We start from the raw sequence: 20,778 nt of genomic DNA, 5'->3' as shown, positions 1-20,778 counted from the left end.
AAAGAGGGGAAAAATGCCTCCCAAGCAATCGAAAGCGGATATAGCGAAGAAGCAGAAGGTGGTCGAGGACAAAACTTTCGGATTGAAGAACAAGAACAAATCTAAGAATGTACAGAAGTACGTGCAGTCTCTCAAGCAGTCTGGACAGCCCAAACCCGACCCCAGCAAACTCCAAGCACAGGTCAAATTGTAGTATTCTACTTTGTTTTTCCTAGTTTTGAGCTATCAATGATTGCTTGTATTGTGTGTGCAAATTGGAATTGCTCACTGGTTGATTTTTCTTCTTATTTTTAATTATGGGGAAAAAAAAGTACAGAAGAAGAAAGAGGAGGAGAAAGCTAGAGAGAAGGAGCCTAGTGAGTTGTTTAAAGTTGCTGTAAAACAGCCTAAAGTGCCTGTTGGTGAGTTTTTCTCAGAGATTTTATCTATTGATGTAGAAAGGTATTATTAGGAGTATGTATTAGGACAATTTCTCTCTAATTCGTATGGCTAAATCCATATTTACAATCTTATTTACCAGTTTGTTAGTGAGAGGCTATGTTGAATTCTTTGAATCTTCTTGTTGGCCTTTAATTTGGTATTATGTTTGCTTGGTCATTTGCAAAACCAGATTATACTCTTTATAATGCTGCGTTCAGGTGTTGATCCAAAATCTATACTATGCGAGCATTTCAAGGTGGGGCAATGTGCAAAAGGGTTTAAGTGCAAATTCTCCCATGACTTGAATGTGCAGAGGAAAGGAGAGAAGATAGACATCTATAGTGATACACGGGAGGAAGGTTGATACTTTGGCTGTCTAATCACCATTCTGAATAACATCTTCAAGTCTAACCCAAAAATTCTAATGCATTTTTTTTAATGTTTAATCTTTGCACCAAACAAAAAGAACAAGGAACCATGGAGGATTGGGATCAAGAAAAATTGGAGAAGGTTGTCGCCTCCAAGAGCAATGAGTACAACAACATGAATAAGCCTACTGATATAGTAAGCATTTGTCTGTTAAGTTGGCTTAGCTATAAATTTTTATCTTGTTGTCTAAAATTGTTACTGATTGACATTGTTCAACTGGATTTTTAGTATTATTCTTTTTCCTTTATTGGAAATCTCAATCGATGCATAGGATTTTCTAGGTGTTAGCATTAAGCTTCTCGTGAGCACAAAGCCATAATTGTAGAAGAAAAAAGGGATGAGTAAAATGATTCTGAATCATATGTTGAGTAAAATGTTTGTTTTGGTTGCTTCCACACACAATATTTGGTAATGACGACAGTAGAAACTCTTCTTTTGTTTGGTGGCACAGCATATGCTTATTGGAAGCTCAATGGAGGATCATCATGGGTGTCACCATGTCATAGTGATACAAGACAAAATTTATAGGATTCATTGAACTGCTTAAGGAAATTTTAGAATTTCCTTTAGATATATGTAAATAGAAAAAAGTTTTTGTTGGTGTCTTTGACAAAGAGCCTCGGTTTATAACAAATTTAATTCACACACCTCATTTTGATGAGTAAGGACTGGGGTTAGTATTCTGTTAGAAATGACTACAAGTCGACAAACATGCTGAGCTGCGCTTCTTTTCCACTTAAAATGATTCATAAACAAAAAATAAGCTATTGCGAGTCTATTTGAATTGGCTTGGTGACAATGTTTATGTGCAATTATATTAAGTGGCATCCTGATTCGATTTGGAATTTTATGAAAAAACTTTCTTTGTCATTAAAACACTAAGTTTCTCTTCTCACTTTGCTGCAGGTATGTAAATACTTTTTGGAGGCAGTGGAGAAAAAACAATATGGTTGGTTTTGGGTTTGCCCAAATGGTATTAAAGAATGCCATTACCGGCATGCACTTCCACCTGGATATATTCTAAAATCTCAAATGAAGGCCCTTTTGGAGGAGGAAGCTCAGAAGATTACCATTGAGGAAGAGATAGAAAACCAGGTAAATTCTGCCTGGTGGAGTTATATATGTTCTAATTGATTAGAATTTCTGTGGATTGTGTTGCCTCTTTAGTTTATTCTCTGCACTAACTTCGAGCCCCTAATGTAAATTTATTGTGCTAATAGGTTTTGTACTTCTTTTTTTCAGCGTGCAAAAGTATCTACCTGTACTCCTATGACTACAGACTTGTTCATGCAATGGAAGAAGAAAAAGGTGGATGAGAGAGAAGCTGGATTGGCTGCTCAAAGGGCAGAGAGAGCCAAGAATGACCGCATGAGGTAATTCTTCTGCAGGGACTTCTCATATTCATGTTTTGGTATTCTTGTCCTCGTGTGCCTGCTGGATAATAAAGTATAGTCTTAATATTTGCTTTCTTATTTACCAGTGGCCGTGAGCTGTTCCTCTTAGATGCAAGCTTGTTTGTTGATGATGCTGAGGCGTACGACAAGTACCAGAGAGAAGAGGAACCAGATGTCGCGCAGAATGTAGTACGTTGTCTCTGTCCTACTACTCTTATCTTTTAGTTGAAGATCTGATAGGTTTCTTTCTCGCTGAAATATTGCCTGGTTTTCAAAATGAGAAAATGTAGTGGATAGAAATTGCAAAAATCATGAAGCAACGTAAGGATTAAAATGTTTTTAGCATTGTCAAGCGGTAAAAAGTTCTCCTATCAGATATGATTCCCCTTAACTATATCTAGCTGTTTGTCGAACCAGCATGGAATCTTATAGCTCTTGAGAAGTCTTCCACACCCATAGAAAAAAATAAACATACTCCAAAAATCATTAATAATTTGGTTCTCTAGTAAGTTACAGTCTATATGAATCACCTCATAGTAGTGAAAGACCCTACTTAATGTTGTCGGTTGTTCTCTTTACATCTTTTTATCAAATGTGAAGCGTCCAAAGAGTTGTCTGGTCCAATCTTGGATCGTAAAAAGGTACATACAATATACTGTATATTTAGGTACAAGTGTGTATCACGGAGATCTTTCCTACTTTCTGAGCTGATCATAGTGGCAGAAATATTTTCCCGGCCAGGATGATGCTTTTGCTCTTATTAGTTTGTAGAGCTTCATATATCTTGTTATCCTGTACATTTTGATGGCAGTCACTGATGTTTTGACTCTCTTATATTCAGACTGATAACAGTCCTGCTATTGACGGGCCAAGTTCGTCTTCATCAACTGCACGAAATGCAGAAGATATTTCTAATCATGTTGATGATAACGACGAGGATGAGGACGATGACGATGATCTTGACATGGATGAGCTAGATGAACTGGAAGCTAGCCTATCGAGAACAACATTACAAATCAAAGAACCCGGCGGCAGCGCATGATCATCTTATTATTCCCGAAAAAAAGTGAGAAATCGATCGGATTTTTGACTAATTATCTGAATGAATGTATTATTTGATCTCGGTGACTGCTGAAGCAATTTTGTGAAAGTAGATGAGGATTTTTCATTGCAGACATCAATTACACTAAGTTTTGTATGTTTAGAGACTAGAATTATTTGCAGTCAATTATTCCTGCGTGGGAAGATTGGAGCATGAAGAATTCCAAAATGTAGTTGCTGTGGAAAATCAAATATTTTGTTATTAATGTCCGCTAAACTGTACCTGTTCTACGTGAATTTCATGCCAAACAACGAGGAATATTGCGTTAGTGCATTTTATTTGATAGTGTTTTGTAAGACTAAAATGACAGGTTTTATTGATGCTATCAGTGGCGTATACCAAAAGTTTTTTAATATATATATATATAGGGAGAGGTTCAAATAAGAACCACTAAATAAAATTAGAACGGAGAACCATTTTAAGTCATTCGATCATCAAGATCTACGGTGGATGCATCATTTTGGTGGATGAATATATATATATATATATATATATATATATATATATTTTTTTTTTGATCAATAAAAAATTCATTAAAAAACTGGGGTGGTACTAGGAGTACCAAAAACATCAAACAAGTGGTGCGAACTCGTTAGAGCACCACAAAGTAAAAGAAACATTGAACTCGACAACATGGAAGATTTTGTTCCAACTCCAAAGCCTCCCTTTGACCTCATTAACAAGATTGGACACCTCCCAATTCTTGTTCTCAAACCTACTCTCATTCCTATACTTCCAGATCAGCCAAACAGTCCCAATCCAAAGAGCTTTAAGGAAGTTCTTGTTTCTTTTACCTCTTCCTCCTCCAATGAAAGATATGAAATGATCTTCGACTTTTTGTGGTTTAGCCGTTTCCATTCCAATCCATTGATTGATTTTGTCCCACACGCGATCGACTTTCGGACAATGGAGAAAAGAATGTTCAGCTGTTTCCTCCCTCCACACACATGCATTGCACCACTGTTCTTCGGCTGGGATGAGGACATTCCTTTTGAGAAGGTTTTCGCAGGTTGGCAGCCTGTTACAAATGCTTCTCCAAGCTGTCACTCTGGCTTTGTGAGGAGCCGGTGCCGTCCACATTTGGGCACTAGCTACAATGTGTCTCCCAAAATGATCACCTTCCGCCTTTGCGCACTCCTCATAGGCCGCTTTAGTCGAGAAGTTCCCCCCCGCTGCGTTCTTCCAGCTCCAGCCGTCCATAAGTTCTAGGCAAGGAGAAATTGCCCCAATGACTGACCTCAAATTTTCCTCCATCTCCTTCTCCCTCTCCCTCAGCTCCCTTCGCCACTTGAGATCCCACACCCATCCTTCCTCCGTCCATTCCCCAGCCTCCTGCACATTACTATATATATATATATATATATATATATATATATATATATATATGTATAAAAGCAATAACTTGAGTGAGAGAATGTAACACAATGTTTTAATAATAAGGAAAATCAATTCCTACTTTCCACTGCAAATATCTTTTAATAGAAGAACTAGTGTGTAACACGTCGAATTTCGACGGGAAATTTTGTACTTTATTTTTCATTATAGCGTATGAAATGATATTTATATAAATTATTTTTAAATTTTAATTTTCTTTGATTAAAATAAATTGTTGGTACAGTTCAAGTTATAATAATCTCAACGATTTTGATCAGTGTTAATTTTTTGTTGAGATTTGAAATAGATTGTCTTTTTATATAAATTTTTATTTGATGAAATTTTATCAAAAGTTGATGTTATGTTGGAGATTTTAGAATAATAAGAAGAAAAATATTTAGGTATATTTAACATAGGATATGATGAAGGATTGGCGCATCGTATTTTTTGTTAATCGTGTATAGAAAATTCATCTTATATGTGAACATCGTCTCATTCGAACCTTACAAGATTTTAAGCATCATCTTGTCTGTAACTTGAAATATCATTATCTTATCTGAAGCTTGTTATATGAGATTTGGCTTACAAGTACCATCTCATCTTCAACTTGAAAGATAAAACCCGACTTGCGAGCAGCATCTCATTTAGAGCTTGCAAGACTATAACTGACTTGTGAGCATCATTTCGCGTGGAGCTTGAAGACTATAACTGACTTGTGAGCATCACCTCGTCTATAATTCGATAGATCGGAGTTGAGTTCTAAGCATCGCTCATTTGGAGCTTGTATGATCGGAGCTGAGTGCTAAGCATTATCTCATTTGAAGCTTCAAAGGCCGAAATTAAGTTATGAGCATCATCTCGTTTGGAGCTAGGGATGGCAGTGGATCTTGGACCCGGTCCAGATCCGTAGATCCAGATCTGTTTTTACGGATCTGGATCTCAATTGTTTGGACACGACGGATTTGGATCTCAGTTTTGAAAACGGATCTGGATCTGGATCTTAAAATTTTAGATCCGGATCCGGCCCAGATCCGACCCGAGGATCCGTTTTATTTTATATATATTTTTTATATTTTATATATTAGTTTACTAATAATATTAACTAAATTAAAAATAATAAATAAATTATATTCAAAAGAATAAAAACTAAAAGTAATTAGATAAAAGTATTTTGTGTTATATTTTTCATGATGGAAGTTAGATGTTGTTGATTTTGTGAAATTTTTTTAATTTAATTTAAAAATAGTAGATCCATGGATCTGGACCCGTGGACCTGCGGATCTGACGGATCTGGATCTGGTTCCAAAATTTTCAAATCCACGGATCTGGATTTGGATCTGGTATATAAAAATGGATCTGGATCTAGTATTAGCCAGACCCGATCCAGATCCGGCCCGTTGCCATCCCTATTTGGAGCTTGACAAACCACTTCTAATTTCTGAGCATCATATTGTTTAGAGCCAAAATACTCGTAAGATCATAACTGACTTGTAAGCATTATCTCGTGTGGAACTTGAAAGACTATAACTGACTTGTAAGCATCATCTTGTCCATAGTTTGATAGATCAGAGCTGAGTTCTAAGCATCACTCATTTGGAGTTTGAAGACTGCAGCTAATTAGTATCTCATTTGAAGCTTAAAGGACCGGAATTTAGTTATAAGCATCATCTCGTTTGGAGTTTCGCGAACCAATTCTAACCTATGAACATCATATTGTTTGGAGCAAAATCGACTTTTAAGTACATCTCGTATGAAGCTCGATAGAACATCTCTGACTTTTTAACATTATCTCGTCTAGAGTTTGAAATATCAAAAGTTAATTTTGAGAATCATCTCGTCTACAACTATAAAAAAAAAACATATACCTAGAGGAAAAGCTTATGAATCAATTGGTTAATTTGTATTGTCATTACTTTAATACAAAAGATAATTTTGCAACGTTGAATAAATAAAAAAAATTATGCAGACATATCAAGATGAATTAGTTTTAAATATATTAAGCCAAGTTTTACTATATTTTAATTTATTTTATATATAAATGTTAGTATTTAGAAAATCATCTTATGTTTAACAGACAATTAGGATTTCCAGGTTTCTCAATGTTAGTATTGTGGTAAACTCGTCTGTTTTTTAAAATTGAGTTAGATAACTAACATTTAGAGTTTCCACATTTACGCCAAACTGAATTTCCCTCGAACCTACATCAAATATTGAATTTTTTAATCTGATTATTAGTTAATCCAGTTAAACAAAGTAATATATTTAGTTCTAAAAAAATCAATAATTCGTATTGTAGTTGGTTGATTTGATTGTATAATACTCCCTCCGTCCCGACTTTTAGTATACATTTGAGAGTGACACAAGTTTTAATAAAGTGATTGTGTGTGTTGTGAGTGGAATAGATGTCTCACCTTTTATGTGAATGTTAAAATAATTAAAGTAGAGTAAGGGTCCCACCTACTTTTATTTAAAATAGAAATGGATACTAAAATGTGGAACTTTCAAAAAAGGAAAGTTGGATACTAAAAGCTGGGACGGAGGGAGTAAATAACAAAACTTATTTATTTGATCTACTTTAAATATAACTATTTATTGGCCAACTAAACATCTTCTTTACAATAAGATAACTTGACTAATTAATTAATTAGTTGGCCAAATAAATAGTTAATTTTTTTAAAAAAAAATTAATTTAATTTAACTAATAATAATTCAGCCAATAACTATGTTTTCAAACAATAGAAGTCCATAAATTAACAATGAACTAATAAATTTAATTTTTCTTATATATAAATTTTAATATGCCTATCATTGATAGAACACGCATACAAATATTGATTTGTTTTATGCAAACTTATATACTATGTGAGATTCAAATTGCATCATTTAATCTGATTAGAAGATTACAAAATATATTATTCAATTTATATTTTTAATTTTTCTAAAGCTTTATGAAAAAAAAAAGACCAGGGATTCAAAATTTGTTTAATAAAAATGGCATGAAATACACACTTTCATTTAGGTTATGAACTGAAAAAAGTATCATAAATCAATATGAGATTCAATTTGCATCATTTTATTGTTATAGATTAAATTTATATAGATTTTAGGGTTAAGTATCAATTTCACCCATAACGTGGAGGCCCTTGGAACGTTTAGCACCCTACGGGCAGGGGTGTGTCAACTAAGCCCCTGAAGTACCTATTTTCCTCCAATTAAGCCCTTCGACTTAACGGAGAGTTAACACCGTTAATTATTTATTTTAATATTTTTAATGGTCGGAGCAGCTGAGACTGAGCAATGGGGGTGGGGGGGTTCCGTCTCCGGGCGGAGGCTGGGAGAGGCGGAGATGGTGCGAGCCGCGCGTTGCAGTCTGCGCTGGGTGACTGCTGCGTGCTGCGGCGGCGACGCTGCGTACGGGGGGACTGTGGCAGCGGAGAGACCGGAGGAGGAGCGGCGAGCGATAGAGGAGAGACCGAGAGGGACAGGTAGAAGCGCGGCTTCACCCTCTGTGTCAGGAAAAAAAATAAACACCTTGTGCTCAACTCCTACCTAGACTTTGCCATGGACAAAGCCAACGAGCTGTGCCGGAAGAACCAGGACCGCCCCCTCTACACCAAATCAGAGCACCAACTGTTCTTCTCCCGTTATCTGCACCATACCTCCGTCTCCATTTCTGAAACCCTCTCTTTCTCTCTACATTTCTCTCTCTATACATAAACATCACTACATGTATATGCAACACCTATACACATTAAACACACACACACAGCGAAAGGATATAGATACGGACATCTTTCTTTAACAAATCGTAACCCTAGCACACATCTCTCATTTCGATTTTTGTTGTCGTTGTTGTCAATTTGGAATCCTAATTCTATGTTAACTTTAGCTTTTTTGGAATTGCATTTGCACATCTGTTGGAAGTTGTGAATAAAGGAAATTGAAAATCGATAGAAGGTTTTTGGAAATCTGAAATCTAATTTGTTTTCTAAGTTTCGATTAATTTGGAGTTCGTCTAATTTATTTATTCTTGGTTTGAATCTACTCTCTTGCGATTGTGTTTTGCTTTTTGGAGCAGTATTTTCGTAGCTTCTGAAACTTTAGGAGTTCTTGGAATCATCGGCAATTGTTGTATCCGAGCTCGGGGGCCGCCGATATCGCAGCGTCGCCGCACCAATCGGTTGGAGCATGAAGAATTCCAAAATGTAGTTGCTGTGGAAAATCAAATATTTTGTTATTAATGTCCGCTAAACTGTACCTGTTCTACGTGAATTTCATGCCAAACAACGAGGAATATTGCGTTAGTGCATTTTATTTGATAGTGTTTTGTAAGACTAAAATGACAGGTTTTATTGATGCTATCAGTGGCGTATACCAAAAGTTTTTTAATATATATATATATATATTTATATTTATATGTATAAAAGCAATAACTTGAGTGAGAGAATGCAACACAATGTTTTAATAATAAGGAAAATCAATTCCTACTTTCCACTGCAAATATCTTTTAATTGCACGTGCTGGCTGATGCTAAGATACTCTGTCTGGTCGATACACTGTTTTTAACCTCCCTTGTCCATATGGTCTTGTGCCAGAATAGTTTATCAGCATTTTCTCAAAGGCCTTCGTAGGCTTCAGCCCTCAAATTCTTTGAAGCCCAATGCTTGCTTTACTTACTTCCATATTACCATTGCATCCATATCTCCAATGCACTTAATTTCTTTGTTGCGTTAAAAACCATTAATCAAATTTCAACAATTATTATTATTATTATTGACTTTGTATCTTGAGACTTCTTTGTGACCTTTGTAGCGTTAGTAAAAATTTCATGCTCAAAAATAAAAACTTTACGACCAAGCGGTGCGACCTCCTATGTGTGAACAGTGAGGTTCCGGGTTCAAACTCCACTGCTCCCCCTCCCCAACTCCCCCAAGTCATTTTTTTTTTTAAAGAAAGATATTTGGAAATATGAAGACTTCATTTTTCAGTTAAAAAGAAGGGGAAGGGTGAAAAGTGAACGTTAAAACATTTTCGTTTCTTGTATCTAGAGTGTCCCTAAATAATTTTTTTTAACAATTATTAATAATTGAATCACGTTCACTAAAAGTTGTTGAAATGTTTCTCTCACAACGAAAATCAAATATGCAACTCAACAGAATAAAACTTCAAAAAATGGAAAACATATACTAATTCTGAGAGCAAAACAATATTGGAAGGTAGTTGCTAGACAAATAAGCATTTCATTGACCATGGAGTTCATGGGAATAAATTTCAAGTAGTGACATGAAATTTGTCCATATAATTGGATACAAAAAACATTGGTTACATTTCCTTTGTCCGCCATTAAATAACGTGCCATCTACTCCATAAATTATTTATTCGTACGGCAAAATGATTTTTGAGGCTGTTTGCTTTATTCATTTACCTGCAAATCCACATATTTCCTTTCCCTTTTCACATATAAAAATACATGTGTTTATTCATGTAATGTGAAAGATTATTAAAACTGGTATATGGAGAAAATAAATTGTATATATGTATAATATATTCAAACTGTATACAAAATTTAATTTATTATATATTCATAACTTAATTTGAAAGAAATTTTAGGAAATTCAAACAATAGATTCTTTTATGTAAAACAATGAGGTTGAAAGTTGAATTCCATCATTTTTCTTTTTCTATATATTTGTTGCGTTAATTGATTTTTTACATGTGTTTAGGATGTTGTAGCGCATACTAGTGTTAGTCAACTGGAAAGACGCGTGTGATTGTTTGTTTGTAATTTACATGGTGATTTGACGTCACATTTGGTCGGTAGAAATACTAAAAATAATTGACTTCCACTGTCATTGATTGTTTGGAATCCTCGCCCATGTAATTCTCATTTTCAAATTAGGAAAGGAGGATCGGAATTCATATTTTCAAATCTTCATATAAAGGAAGAATAACACTAAATACTTATTTTTTTGATGCCGTGACATCCAAAATGATAATTCAATTTTAAATGAGACTTCGGTGTTCCATCTCTATTTCATATAAATGAGATATTATTACTTGTAAACTAAATAGTAAACATTCACTCCCATAAAACATCAAATATGAAGGCACATGAGTGCGTATAGAAATATTTTTATTTATTTTTTTTATATAAAAAATATAGATTAGGTACACATCTCAATATCTTATAAGAAAAAGGAAACATAAAGTAGGAAGGCATAATCATGATCCAAACTCAATAAAGTCAGTAGTGCAAGTCGAGCTTCTTATATTAGCAAGTTACAGTAATTAATCCAATCAACTTAATTAAGCACCCTATTCACCCTATTCTAATAGGCATAAACAATTAGCAACTTACAAAACTTGGGATGTTTGGGTAAATTTATTGTAAAGAACTTATAAATTTTAAGAGTATCAATATTGGTTGAGCCTTTAATTGACTAATTCATGTTCCGAGTCCACTTATGAGTCAATTACTGCATTAATTTGGCACATCGTGTTAACTTATATGAATTAATTTTGAATTTTTAAATTATGATTTAATTTAAATTTCAAAATTATAATAATTAAAATGCCATGAAATTACATTAAGAAAAATACATCAATTAAAAAAATCGCACATAAATTTTAAATAAACATAGAAATAACTATTCCGGCCCTAATGGTCCAAATCATACCGAAATGTGCTCGATCAAATTGTTTTGATGCGTTGCAACCATATGTCTATCTCTGAGAGTTAAATCTCTCGTCAAATAGCCTTCGAAACAAGGCGAGAATGATTGACGAGCATCGGCGGAGCTACTGCTAGACGCCCCATTTGCTAGGTCGCCATGTCTCCAGTTCACAACACATTCTCTTTCATGCTCTACAATCATTTTGTGCATGATGATACATGCCATCATGATCTCTCTGAGATGCTTTATAAACCAAGGACGGGCCAGACCTCTGATGGCTCCCCACTGAGCATGAAGCACTCTGAAAGCTCGTTCAACATCCTTCGGGCCGCCTCCTGCATCTTCTTGAACCTCACATCTTTCTCGTTTCTCACCATTTGTGGGCTCTTGAAAAATGTTGGCCTAGAGTAGATGTCGTCACACATGTAGTAGCACATCTGATAATAGTTGCAGTTTGCTTTAAATATCACCGATGACGTCGTTCCGTCCAAAACATCGAAAATAATTTTGGGTGCTTAGTTGATCAAATTTTCTGTGATAACCTTTTTCATATTGACAACCATTTCCGTTATTCTCTTGATTTCTCCATCGGACCAAGAAGAAGAAGAAGAAGAGTAAAATGAAGTCATTTTGCTATATATGTGGTAAAATGAGATATGAAATGAGAAATGAAGGTGAATTGGAGAGAAAATGATGTAGAAATGATGTAGGGGAGTGGTATTATTTATAGATGAAAAAAGGGGAAAAAAATTAAGAAATGGGTGACTAGTCGGTTTTTGCCGTTGGAACACTTTTTCAAAAAAATTTATTTTTTATTTTTATTTAGTGTACGTGCAATACGCGTCTTACTTTTTGCTCTCATGAGCCAGGCTCATGTCATCACCCCACAACTCGAGCTCCCTCCATCTGCATCGGGGAGGCTCATCACCAAGGTCGACTCGAGCCAGACGATAAGCCTCACCAATGTGGATGCTCTAATAACATATTTCAAGAATTTATAAGATGTTATAATGTTAGGATAATTGAGTTTATAAGCTAGAGAAAAAACTTTGAACTAGAAATAAAAAAATTCTTACTAAAAAGAAAAAAATAAAAAAATAAAAACTTTAAAGGGTATATAATGAAAATGACAAATCATAGTTTAACATTTCATGTTAAATAATTATATTGCATATAAGATTATGAAAAAGTAAATTATAGTAAATAAGTTTTTTAAGCTTATTTTTATAGCTTATAAGTATTTAAACATTTATTTTGCCAAACACAGATACTTTGCAGAAACTTATACTCCCTCCGTGATAGGTCGTAAATTGATTAAAAGTTGTAAATCCTACATCTTTTTTAGTGTTAAATTTTTTTATTTATGGAAATAAGTCTCGTAAATTGATTAAAAGTTGTAAGGCCTACATCTTTTTTAGTGTTAAATTTTTTTATTTATGGAAATAGGTCACTTATAGTGGGACGATCCAAAATGGAATACAAGTGAATTTTAATGGAACAGAGTGAGTAAATTCTTAAACACTTTATAATTATTTCGCGAATGATTAAATTTAAATGGATGAAGTGGAGATTTATTAGTCTTTATTGAAAACTTATAACTCTAATTTAAAGTTAATTAAATCTCTAATTAATTAATGATTTTTCAAGGGGCAAATTAATCAATAGTTGTTTAACCTAATTATTGCCGCATACGAGTTATGGTGATTGGAAAATGTTAGATATGCGACGTATAAAGAAAAAGGCATAAGTAGGGTTGTTCCGAAAATTTTTGAAACTAAAAATTGGGATTACCCAAAATTAAAGATTAATTCTCTGACTAACTAGGATTTGCACTGAAACCTCATTCGCGAATGACAAATACATCCAACTCAAAACAACCAGAGTGTGTGAAGGCAACATGAAATTATTCTAAGTAAAAGTCTAAACAAAAACTCTCCATTTAAGCTTCAAAAAAACATATTCTAAGTAAAAGTCTAAACAAAAACTCTCCATTTAAGCTTCAAAAAAACATAAATGTAAGCTCAAAAACCCCTCACTGAGATACGCCCAACCATTTTGTGAAGTTCTCAAATTCAGTGTAGTCGCTATCGGAGATCATTGTCTTGTACCATCCCTTGCTAGCGCTCTTGATTGCGGCTGCTTCCTCCTGTTAGGATCAAGGGGGGAAATGCAGACTAAGGATTAGACATTGCTTGGATGCAAGTGAAAAGGTAAGACGAATATACATTTTAATCACGAGAGGAATGTCAAATACACTGGTATATATACAGCAATTCATTAGATAAACTGAGTAAAATTATATACAAATGTCACAATGAAATGGGCAATGGTAATAGAGGAGGATGGTGACAAATTTAGTTAACAATAAGGCAATGGAAATCTATGGTAGTTCAATTTCAGCTATTTCAGAAGGCAATCATATTGTTACAGACAAAATTCAAGTATCAGCCTTCCCATCAGGCCCAAGTAACTACAAGCAAATAGAACTCACGAATTCAATTCAACTTTGGAATACCGAAAAACTAAGCATTACATGCAATGATTATCTAACATTCAGCATATAAATACAATAATATCAACAACAAATAAGTAAGAATCCATCCGAAAAAGCAAGAGCATAGACAATAGTACCTTGGTGATTGGTTTCCTTTTCTTGTCAAGTTTCTCCTGCTTGGCCTTAACTCTCTGCGCCTCAGCCAGAAGCGCCATTCTCTTGGCAGCCTTGGCGTACGGGTTGAGCTTCAACATTACATTTAGATTCTTCAGCGGATTCTTCTTCAATTGAGCTCTATTCACCTCCTTCTTGATCGGCCTCACCACAGATTGCAATTCATCAGAGTTGATAATCCTAGCAAGATCAGCATTCACCATCTTAGCCCTGGGAAGCACATACCCACTCTTCTTCTCCGAAGGCTTGTCGAAAGTGCCATAAACCTCATCAAGCTTCTCGAAAGCAGATTTGGTCCAAACAATAAACCTCCCGAGATGGCCACCGGGAGCAAGCTTCAGCAGATTGAGGCGCGAAACATGCGCGATGTCTACGCCAGGGATATTGCGGAAGGCCTTCACCAGCTTCGATCCTTCATTTCCGTAGACAATCAGCGGTCCTTTCCTCGAAATGTAGCGGCGATTGCGCATTTTCCCCTTTCCGGCGCGGATACCTTGGCTATCCTTCGCCTTCTCGGCATCGGCCAATGCTCCGATTTGCTTGAGGATTTTCAGCGCGGCGCTAGTTTTCTCTACAGCCTCAGCGGAATCGGAAACAACAAGAGGCAATTCAGGAACCTCCTCGATTTTGTGTCCGCGAGCAAGGACCAAAGAAGGTACAGCGGAAGCCGCGATCGCCGAAACGACGGCGTGGCGCTTCTGCGTGACATTGACAGCTCTGTGCCAGCGGCGCCAGATCTTCGTCGGAGCGAACATTCGTCCGCCGCGACACATGTTCCCGAAGGCTCCCTGCCCGGCGCGGTGGGTACCACCGCCGGGTACACGGGGGATACGGGAGACTGCACGGCCGGTACCCCAGGACTCGGCAGAGGTCTGGTGGCCGGCGCGTTTGGAGACGGCGTAAGGCTGCCGGGCGTTGTTGGAGATCTGGCCGTGCACGAACGTGACGATGTCGGGGCGGATAGCGGCTTTCATTACGTCAGGAAGAGGCAGGCAGTTGGCTGCGGCTCCTCCGTCGGTGGCCATATCGTTCTCCAGGGACTGCACGGTGACGAGGGGGCGGGCGGCGGCGGCGGCCATTTTCCCGGGGGCTGGATACGGGAAAACAACTAAGAGTGAAAAAATAGGGTTTGCAGAGAGGGAGAAATTTATAGTGGACATTCTGCATTATTATTATTGGGCCTGCGTTAATGGGCATATGGGCCCATTTTATTGGGCTTACATACTTGTTCAGTTAGGTGATTCTATTTAGGGTTAGGGTAATTCTATATATAGCCCCATTTTTTCTCCTTATAGCCCCCTAAATAAAAAATAATAAGAAGAATATTTATAAAATCACTATTTTAGCCTTGTAGCGTCTGCAATCATCATAGTCCCAAAATTTGAACAAATAACTTCTACGATGGAGTTGAATCAAAGGTTAATGAGATAATATATTTGCTGCTTCTATCATAGGCATCAATAAATTTACTTTTAATATTATAATATACAAACAATACAATCTACAAATACGATTTCATTTCTTCAATAAATCAAATCGTCTAGGACATCGAAAGTTGAGATAATGAAAATTCTGATCCTGCACAGAGGCAATAATTGTGTTTCAAGAGATAGTAATGTATTTCATGAGATAATTGAACAACCAAATATAATATTTTTTGCAAAAACATCCAAGTTTTCTCACAAATTAGATGGCCACAATTTGTACAAAAATCACTTAATGCACGGAAACAGCAATCAAAACCCCAATTCTACACAAACCTTAGCCAGCCACCAATATCTCATCAATGAATGTTAGAATTCACAAGGTCGATCGAATTCCAACCATCCAATTCAATACAAAATTACATATTTAGAATCCCAAAGCATTGTATATAGTAGCAACATCACAATTACTACGAAACTAAAATATGGGTAAACAGAAATCCACATAAATTTCACATTTGAGTCGGCATAACAAAACATAGCAGAATCGCTTTTTTCCCTTCTTTTTTAGTTGCAGCAATATCAATGAGATTATTATTAAAGATTTCTTGTTCAACTCAAATTTCAGTATATATTTTTCCCTGAACAAATTTTCTTTTTTGAATCTTCTTCGTATACGTAGCCCCCTTTAGTTTAGGGCTATGGGGATAAAACAGTAATTCTATTAATATTTTTATTATTATTTTTAATTAGGTGGCTATAATGAGTAAAAATGGGGCTATATATAGAATCACCCTTAGGGTTATTGGCTTCTAAATACATGAACTTTAGGCCCATTTTGGTTTTTCCCATAAACTTTAAAAATTGTCAAAAAATACACGAACTTTATCGCCGTAGTAATTTTCCCACAATTTAATTTCCGGCGAAATTATAGCTGACATAGCATCCCGCGTGGCAAAAATTAGATGAATTGTCAATTACGTGGAAAAATTAAAATGAAACAGGAAAAAAAGCAAAAGTATATATTGACATATTGTTGAGATGGAAATTATATAAAGCATAAATAAACAAATCGCACATACACCAAATAAACAAACTCCACAAAATTCTTTAGTTAAACTAAACACACTAGACATAAAAAAACACAAGCACGCAGACAAGCTTTTGGATTCTTCAAGAAATAGTCAAGCTTTTGGATTATTCAAGGGGAGGGAAAATAGACTCAACGTGGACTAATGGTTGACAGGTATATGCTTTTTTAATTTGTATTTGATCCTCGAATTTTTTAAAGCGATGGTTTATGTGGTATTAATAGGGTTTATGTGGTTTTAATAACATGCTGATACGAGATTAATTTGTGCATTCACAGTCCTTTTTTCGCTCTGTACATTCATCATGGAGGGACTTTAATTGATTTAGGCCCAACAAAATTGTACGCTGGGGGCAATTTTGTTGGTCGATTTGACTTTGATCAAGATAGATTTGGATTTCTAGATTTAGAAGAGGAAATCCAAAAGCTGGGGTATGTTTCTTGGAAACGATTAGTCTACAAAGTACCAAGACTTGAAGTGTTTAAAAGCCTTAAGGATGATAAAGATGTGATGCAAATGCCATCACATGTTTCTAATGGAAATGAAGTGCTTGATATATATGTTGATGGTGGGAAAAAAGTTGAGGGTAATGTAGATGACAATAAACTGCAAAATGAATCTAATGGTGGGGAAGAGAATGACTCAGAGTATGTGTTTTCTGATGGCGAAGAAGTTACTGATGATAATATGAGTGCAGAAGTGCTTTATTCGGAAGATGATGAATACCTAGAAGCAATTAAAAGTGTGAGGGGTAATTCTACGAAGGGCATTTTGGATGGAGGCAGCACCCTAGTCTAGCCAAAACCTTTTAGTCATAGGAAATTCTAGCCATACAAATAAAAATATGGAAATAATAGCATTTCTGACTAAAATACCCTTTTAGTGTGTAACAATATAAAATATACTATTACATGTGTAATAGTGTATTTTACATTGTTACACACTTTTTCGCAACCCCACACTTTTACATTATTACACACTTTTGTGAAAAAGTGTGTAACAGTGTAAAATACACTGTTACACACTTTTCGCAGTTACACACTTTATGTTATTACACACTTTTGCGAAAAAGTGTGTAACAATATTAAGGGTATAATTGTACATTTACGTTAGAAAAGACTAGTTTTTCCATATTTTTATTTGGGTGGACATTTTTTCCTTTTCTTATACAAGAACGGCTAATTGAGCCCATTAACTCCTTTTGGATGATGTATTAGGATTTTCTACAGGTGAAGGGGGTTTCTCTGATTATGAGAACTCTGATGAAGATATATATTCATCTTCAACTGATGACGAAGGAGAAAGGTTTAGACAAAAAATCAAGAGGATTGTTTATGATCCCAAATGTGATCATAAAAATCTTCGAATCACAATTGGGATGAAGTTTCAGGATGGATATCAAGCTAGAGAGGCTTTAAAAACTAATGCAATTGAGAATGGATGGCAAATTCACTTCAAAAGGGTAACTAAGAATCAAATGGAAGCATATTGCACATCACCTTGCAAGTGGAGGTGTTATGGGAGCTTGGTGACATTAGATGACTCTTTTATTATTAAGATTGTTGAGGGGGTTCATACTTGTCCTAGAGCTATGAGAAATAAACAGGTGAGTTCTAGTTGGATAGCTAAAAAATATCTCAATGTCTTTCGAGTTAGGCCGGAGATCACAGTGAAAGAGTTAGGGAAGGACATTCTGGAAAGATATGCTTGCCATACAACAATCTGGAAATTGTATAAAGCAAAAGATAAGGCAATTGAACAGTTAAGAGGCTCGGTGGAGCAACACTATGCTAAACTTAGGAGTTACATACTAGAGTTACTTAGGGTGGACAGAGAAGGAAGATTTGAACTAAAGTTGGATGTTGGGGCTATTTTCAAGGGAATTTATATTGGGTTTAGTACACTGAAAAAGGGCTTTAATGTTGGATGTAGGAGAGTGATTGGACTGGATGGGGCATTCCTAAAAACTTATTTGGGAGAAGTGTTGTTATGTGCTATTGGGAAAGATGGAAACAATCAGATGTTTCCTATTGCTTGGGCCGTGGTAGAAGTGGAAAATGAAGCCTGTTGGAAATGGTTTTTGCAGATTTTGATGGAGGAATTGGGCCTGCGAGATGGTCTTGGGATCACTTTTATAAGTGATCAACAAAAGGTACATTGCTAAACTAAAACAAATCTTATGCACAATTTAAATGTTTAACTCATAAATTTCTATTATTTTGCAGGGACTTATTAATGCAATTCAAGATTTAGCCCCATTTGCTACACACAGAAATTGTGCCCGTCATGTCTATTCTAATTGGAAAAAAACCCACAAAGGGGCAACATTGAAGAATATCCTTTGGAAAGTGGTTAGGGCTACATACTTGGAGGAGTATAATTTGGCATTACAAGAAATGGAGAAGGAAAATGCTGTAGCTCATGAAGATTTCATAGGAAGAGATCCTAAGAAATTTTGTAAGGCATTCATTGAACCTGCTGTAGTTTGTGATATGATTCTGAATAATGTTAGTGAAACCTTCAATGGTTATATACTTAATGCCAGAGGAAAGCATTTGATTCACATGTTGGAGGAGATTAGAACATCTCTAATGGACAGGCAATATAGGAAATTGGAAGAGGTCAGGGGCAACAATGATTTACTATGTCCATCTATTCGAAAGAAACTTGATAAGTTGAATATGGATAGTCGATTTTGTATCACACATCCTGCTTTAGGGGGAAAATTTGAGGTAGATTTAAATGAGGATCGATTTGTAGTTGATGTTGGGACTAGGTCATGTACTTGTAGACAATGGGATATAACAGGCATTCCTTGTCCTCATGGATGTGCTATGATTAATTTTCTCAAAGAAGATGTTGCTGGTTATGTGCATGAGTATTACTCTTTGGCTAAATATAAGGATGCTTATGCATATGGGTTGCCACCATTGAATGGTGAGAAGATGTGGCCAAGAGCAGAGGGGTATCCTGTCAAACCACCTTTGGTGAAGAAGATGCCTAGGTAGGCCAAAGAAAAAGAGAAAAAGAGACCCGTTAGAAACGAACCCTTCAAATTCAAACAGACTTAGGAAAATTTGTAAAATGACATGTCAAAAGTGTTTCCAACAAGGGCATAATAGCCGAGGATGCAAAAATCAACCTATTGAGAAGCCGACCGCGACACAGGTAAATATTCTTTTATAACTGTTATATTCTTTATCTACTTGACTATCAATTCATTCTTTTTGGTTGAAGGGAAAACGAGACAGACCTCGCAAAGTACAAGCACCAGAAAGTGGTTTGTTAAGTGCTGAAAAAGCCAGAGCATCTACTCCAAATTCAAGGCCACGAACAGACAAAGCTGTACTTGTACAAGAAAAAAAGAAAGCTGGACAAGGTTGTGGTGTATTAATTTGTGACAGTGGAAACATTTATACGAGAATGTCAACACAAACAAAATCCACATTTGTCAACCCCCCTACCTCACTCGGAATGACTTCAAGGAAATGTGCTTCGAGCCTAAATGCTGGCACGTCAACTCAAGAAAGCAAAAACTAAAGAGCTCAGCTTGTGCAAGATTTTTTATCGATAATGTAATGCAATACATTAAGATGCATCTAAACTACTATGTCTTTGGATGTTAGGCAACTCATGATTTTGTTAGAAATGCTATTGTTTTTTGTTAGATGCTCTTGTTAGCTATGTCTTTGGTACGTATTGTTCTAATTGTAAGTTGATAAACAAATATGGGGTCCATTTTGACTTTGGGTATTTTAACATTTAACCTTCTCTTTGGTACGTATTGCTACGTCTCTGCTATGCTCTTACTATTTGGATTTTCAATGCCATTTAAGTACCTTTCAATGGTTCGTATTTTTCCTTTTTGTCGAATGAAATTCCTGATTTTTGATTTTTTATTGTTTATGATTTGTCCATGTCAAATTTCCGGCATGCCACGTCAGATTTTTGGTATGCCACGTCGGGTTAAATCTGGGCACAATTTGAAATTGTGGGAAAATTACTACAATAATAAAGTTCGTGTATTTTTTGACAATTTTTAAAGTTTGTGGGAAAAACTAAAATGGGCCTAAAGTTCATGTATTTAGAAGCCAATAACCCTTCTATTTATAGCCCCATTTACTTTTCATATCCCTCTATTTAATTAACAATTACAAATAATTAAAATTTTACTAGTTTATCCTATACTTCATAGCCCCAAA

General features: G+C 35.6%; 3 protein-coding genes across 6 annotated transcripts; 2 read left to right on the top strand and 1 right to left on the bottom strand.

Moving 5' to 3' along the window:
- Positions 1–13: 13 nt before the first annotated feature.
- LOC130997651 (zinc finger CCCH domain-containing protein 11-like) lies at positions 14–3,581 on the top strand. Of its 2 annotated transcripts, none has more exons than XM_057923046.1 (8): positions 14–181; positions 317–401; positions 639–779; positions 887–984; positions 1,756–1,944; positions 2,092–2,222; positions 2,330–2,429; positions 3,085–3,581. In XM_057923046.1, the coding sequence occupies exons 1-8, from the start codon at positions 14–16 to the stop codon at positions 3,283–3,285; spliced, it is 1,113 nt and encodes a 370-aa protein (XP_057779029.1). In that variant the 3' UTR covers positions 3,286–3,581. The 2 variants fall into 2 exon arrangements, with proteins under 2 accessions (XP_057779029.1, XP_057779028.1); XM_057923045.1 differs by having other exon boundaries at positions 2,330–2,432.
- A 9,577-nt stretch (positions 3,582–13,158) lies between these two features.
- LOC130997643 (60S ribosomal protein L4-1-like) lies at positions 13,159–15,267 on the bottom strand. 2 transcript variants are annotated; one of them, XM_057923036.1, is made up of 3 exons: positions 14,025–15,187; positions 13,406–13,539; positions 13,159–13,352 (listed from the first exon to the last, which is right to left on the bottom strand). In XM_057923036.1, exons 1-2 carry the CDS (start codon positions 15,138–15,140, stop codon positions 13,426–13,428), a joined length of 1,230 nt encoding a protein of 409 aa, XP_057779019.1. In that variant the 5' UTR covers positions 15,141–15,187; the 3' UTR covers positions 13,159–13,352; positions 13,406–13,425. The 2 variants fall into 2 exon arrangements, with proteins under 2 accessions (XP_057779019.1, XP_057779020.1); XM_057923037.1 differs by having other exon boundaries at positions 13,159–13,539; positions 14,025–15,267.
- Positions 15,268–16,594: 1,327 nt separating this feature from the next.
- LOC130997639 (uncharacterized) lies at positions 16,595–20,315 on the top strand. 2 transcript variants are annotated; one of them, XR_009093134.1, is made up of 3 exons: positions 16,595–18,728; positions 18,802–19,744; positions 19,814–20,315. XR_009093134.1 is itself a non-coding variant. In XM_057923032.1 (2 exons), the coding sequence occupies exons 1-2, from the start codon at positions 17,955–17,957 to the stop codon at positions 19,582–19,584; spliced, it is 1,557 nt and encodes a 518-aa protein (XP_057779015.1). In that variant the 5' UTR covers positions 16,595–17,954; the 3' UTR covers positions 19,585–20,315. The 2 variants fall into 2 exon arrangements, 1 of the variants encoding a protein (XP_057779015.1); XM_057923032.1 differs by having other exon boundaries at positions 18,802–20,315.
- The last annotated feature ends 463 nt before the right edge of the window (positions 20,316–20,778 follow it).

This window comes from Salvia miltiorrhiza, chromosome 8, assembly GCF_028751815.1.
Source record: "Salvia miltiorrhiza cultivar Shanhuang (shh) chromosome 8, IMPLAD_Smil_shh, whole genome shotgun sequence".
NCBI lineage: Eukaryota > Viridiplantae > Streptophyta > Magnoliopsida > Lamiales > Lamiaceae > Salvia > Salvia miltiorrhiza.
Note: the sequence above shows the minus strand (reverse complement) of the source record. Positions and strands in the feature narration are given on the sequence as shown.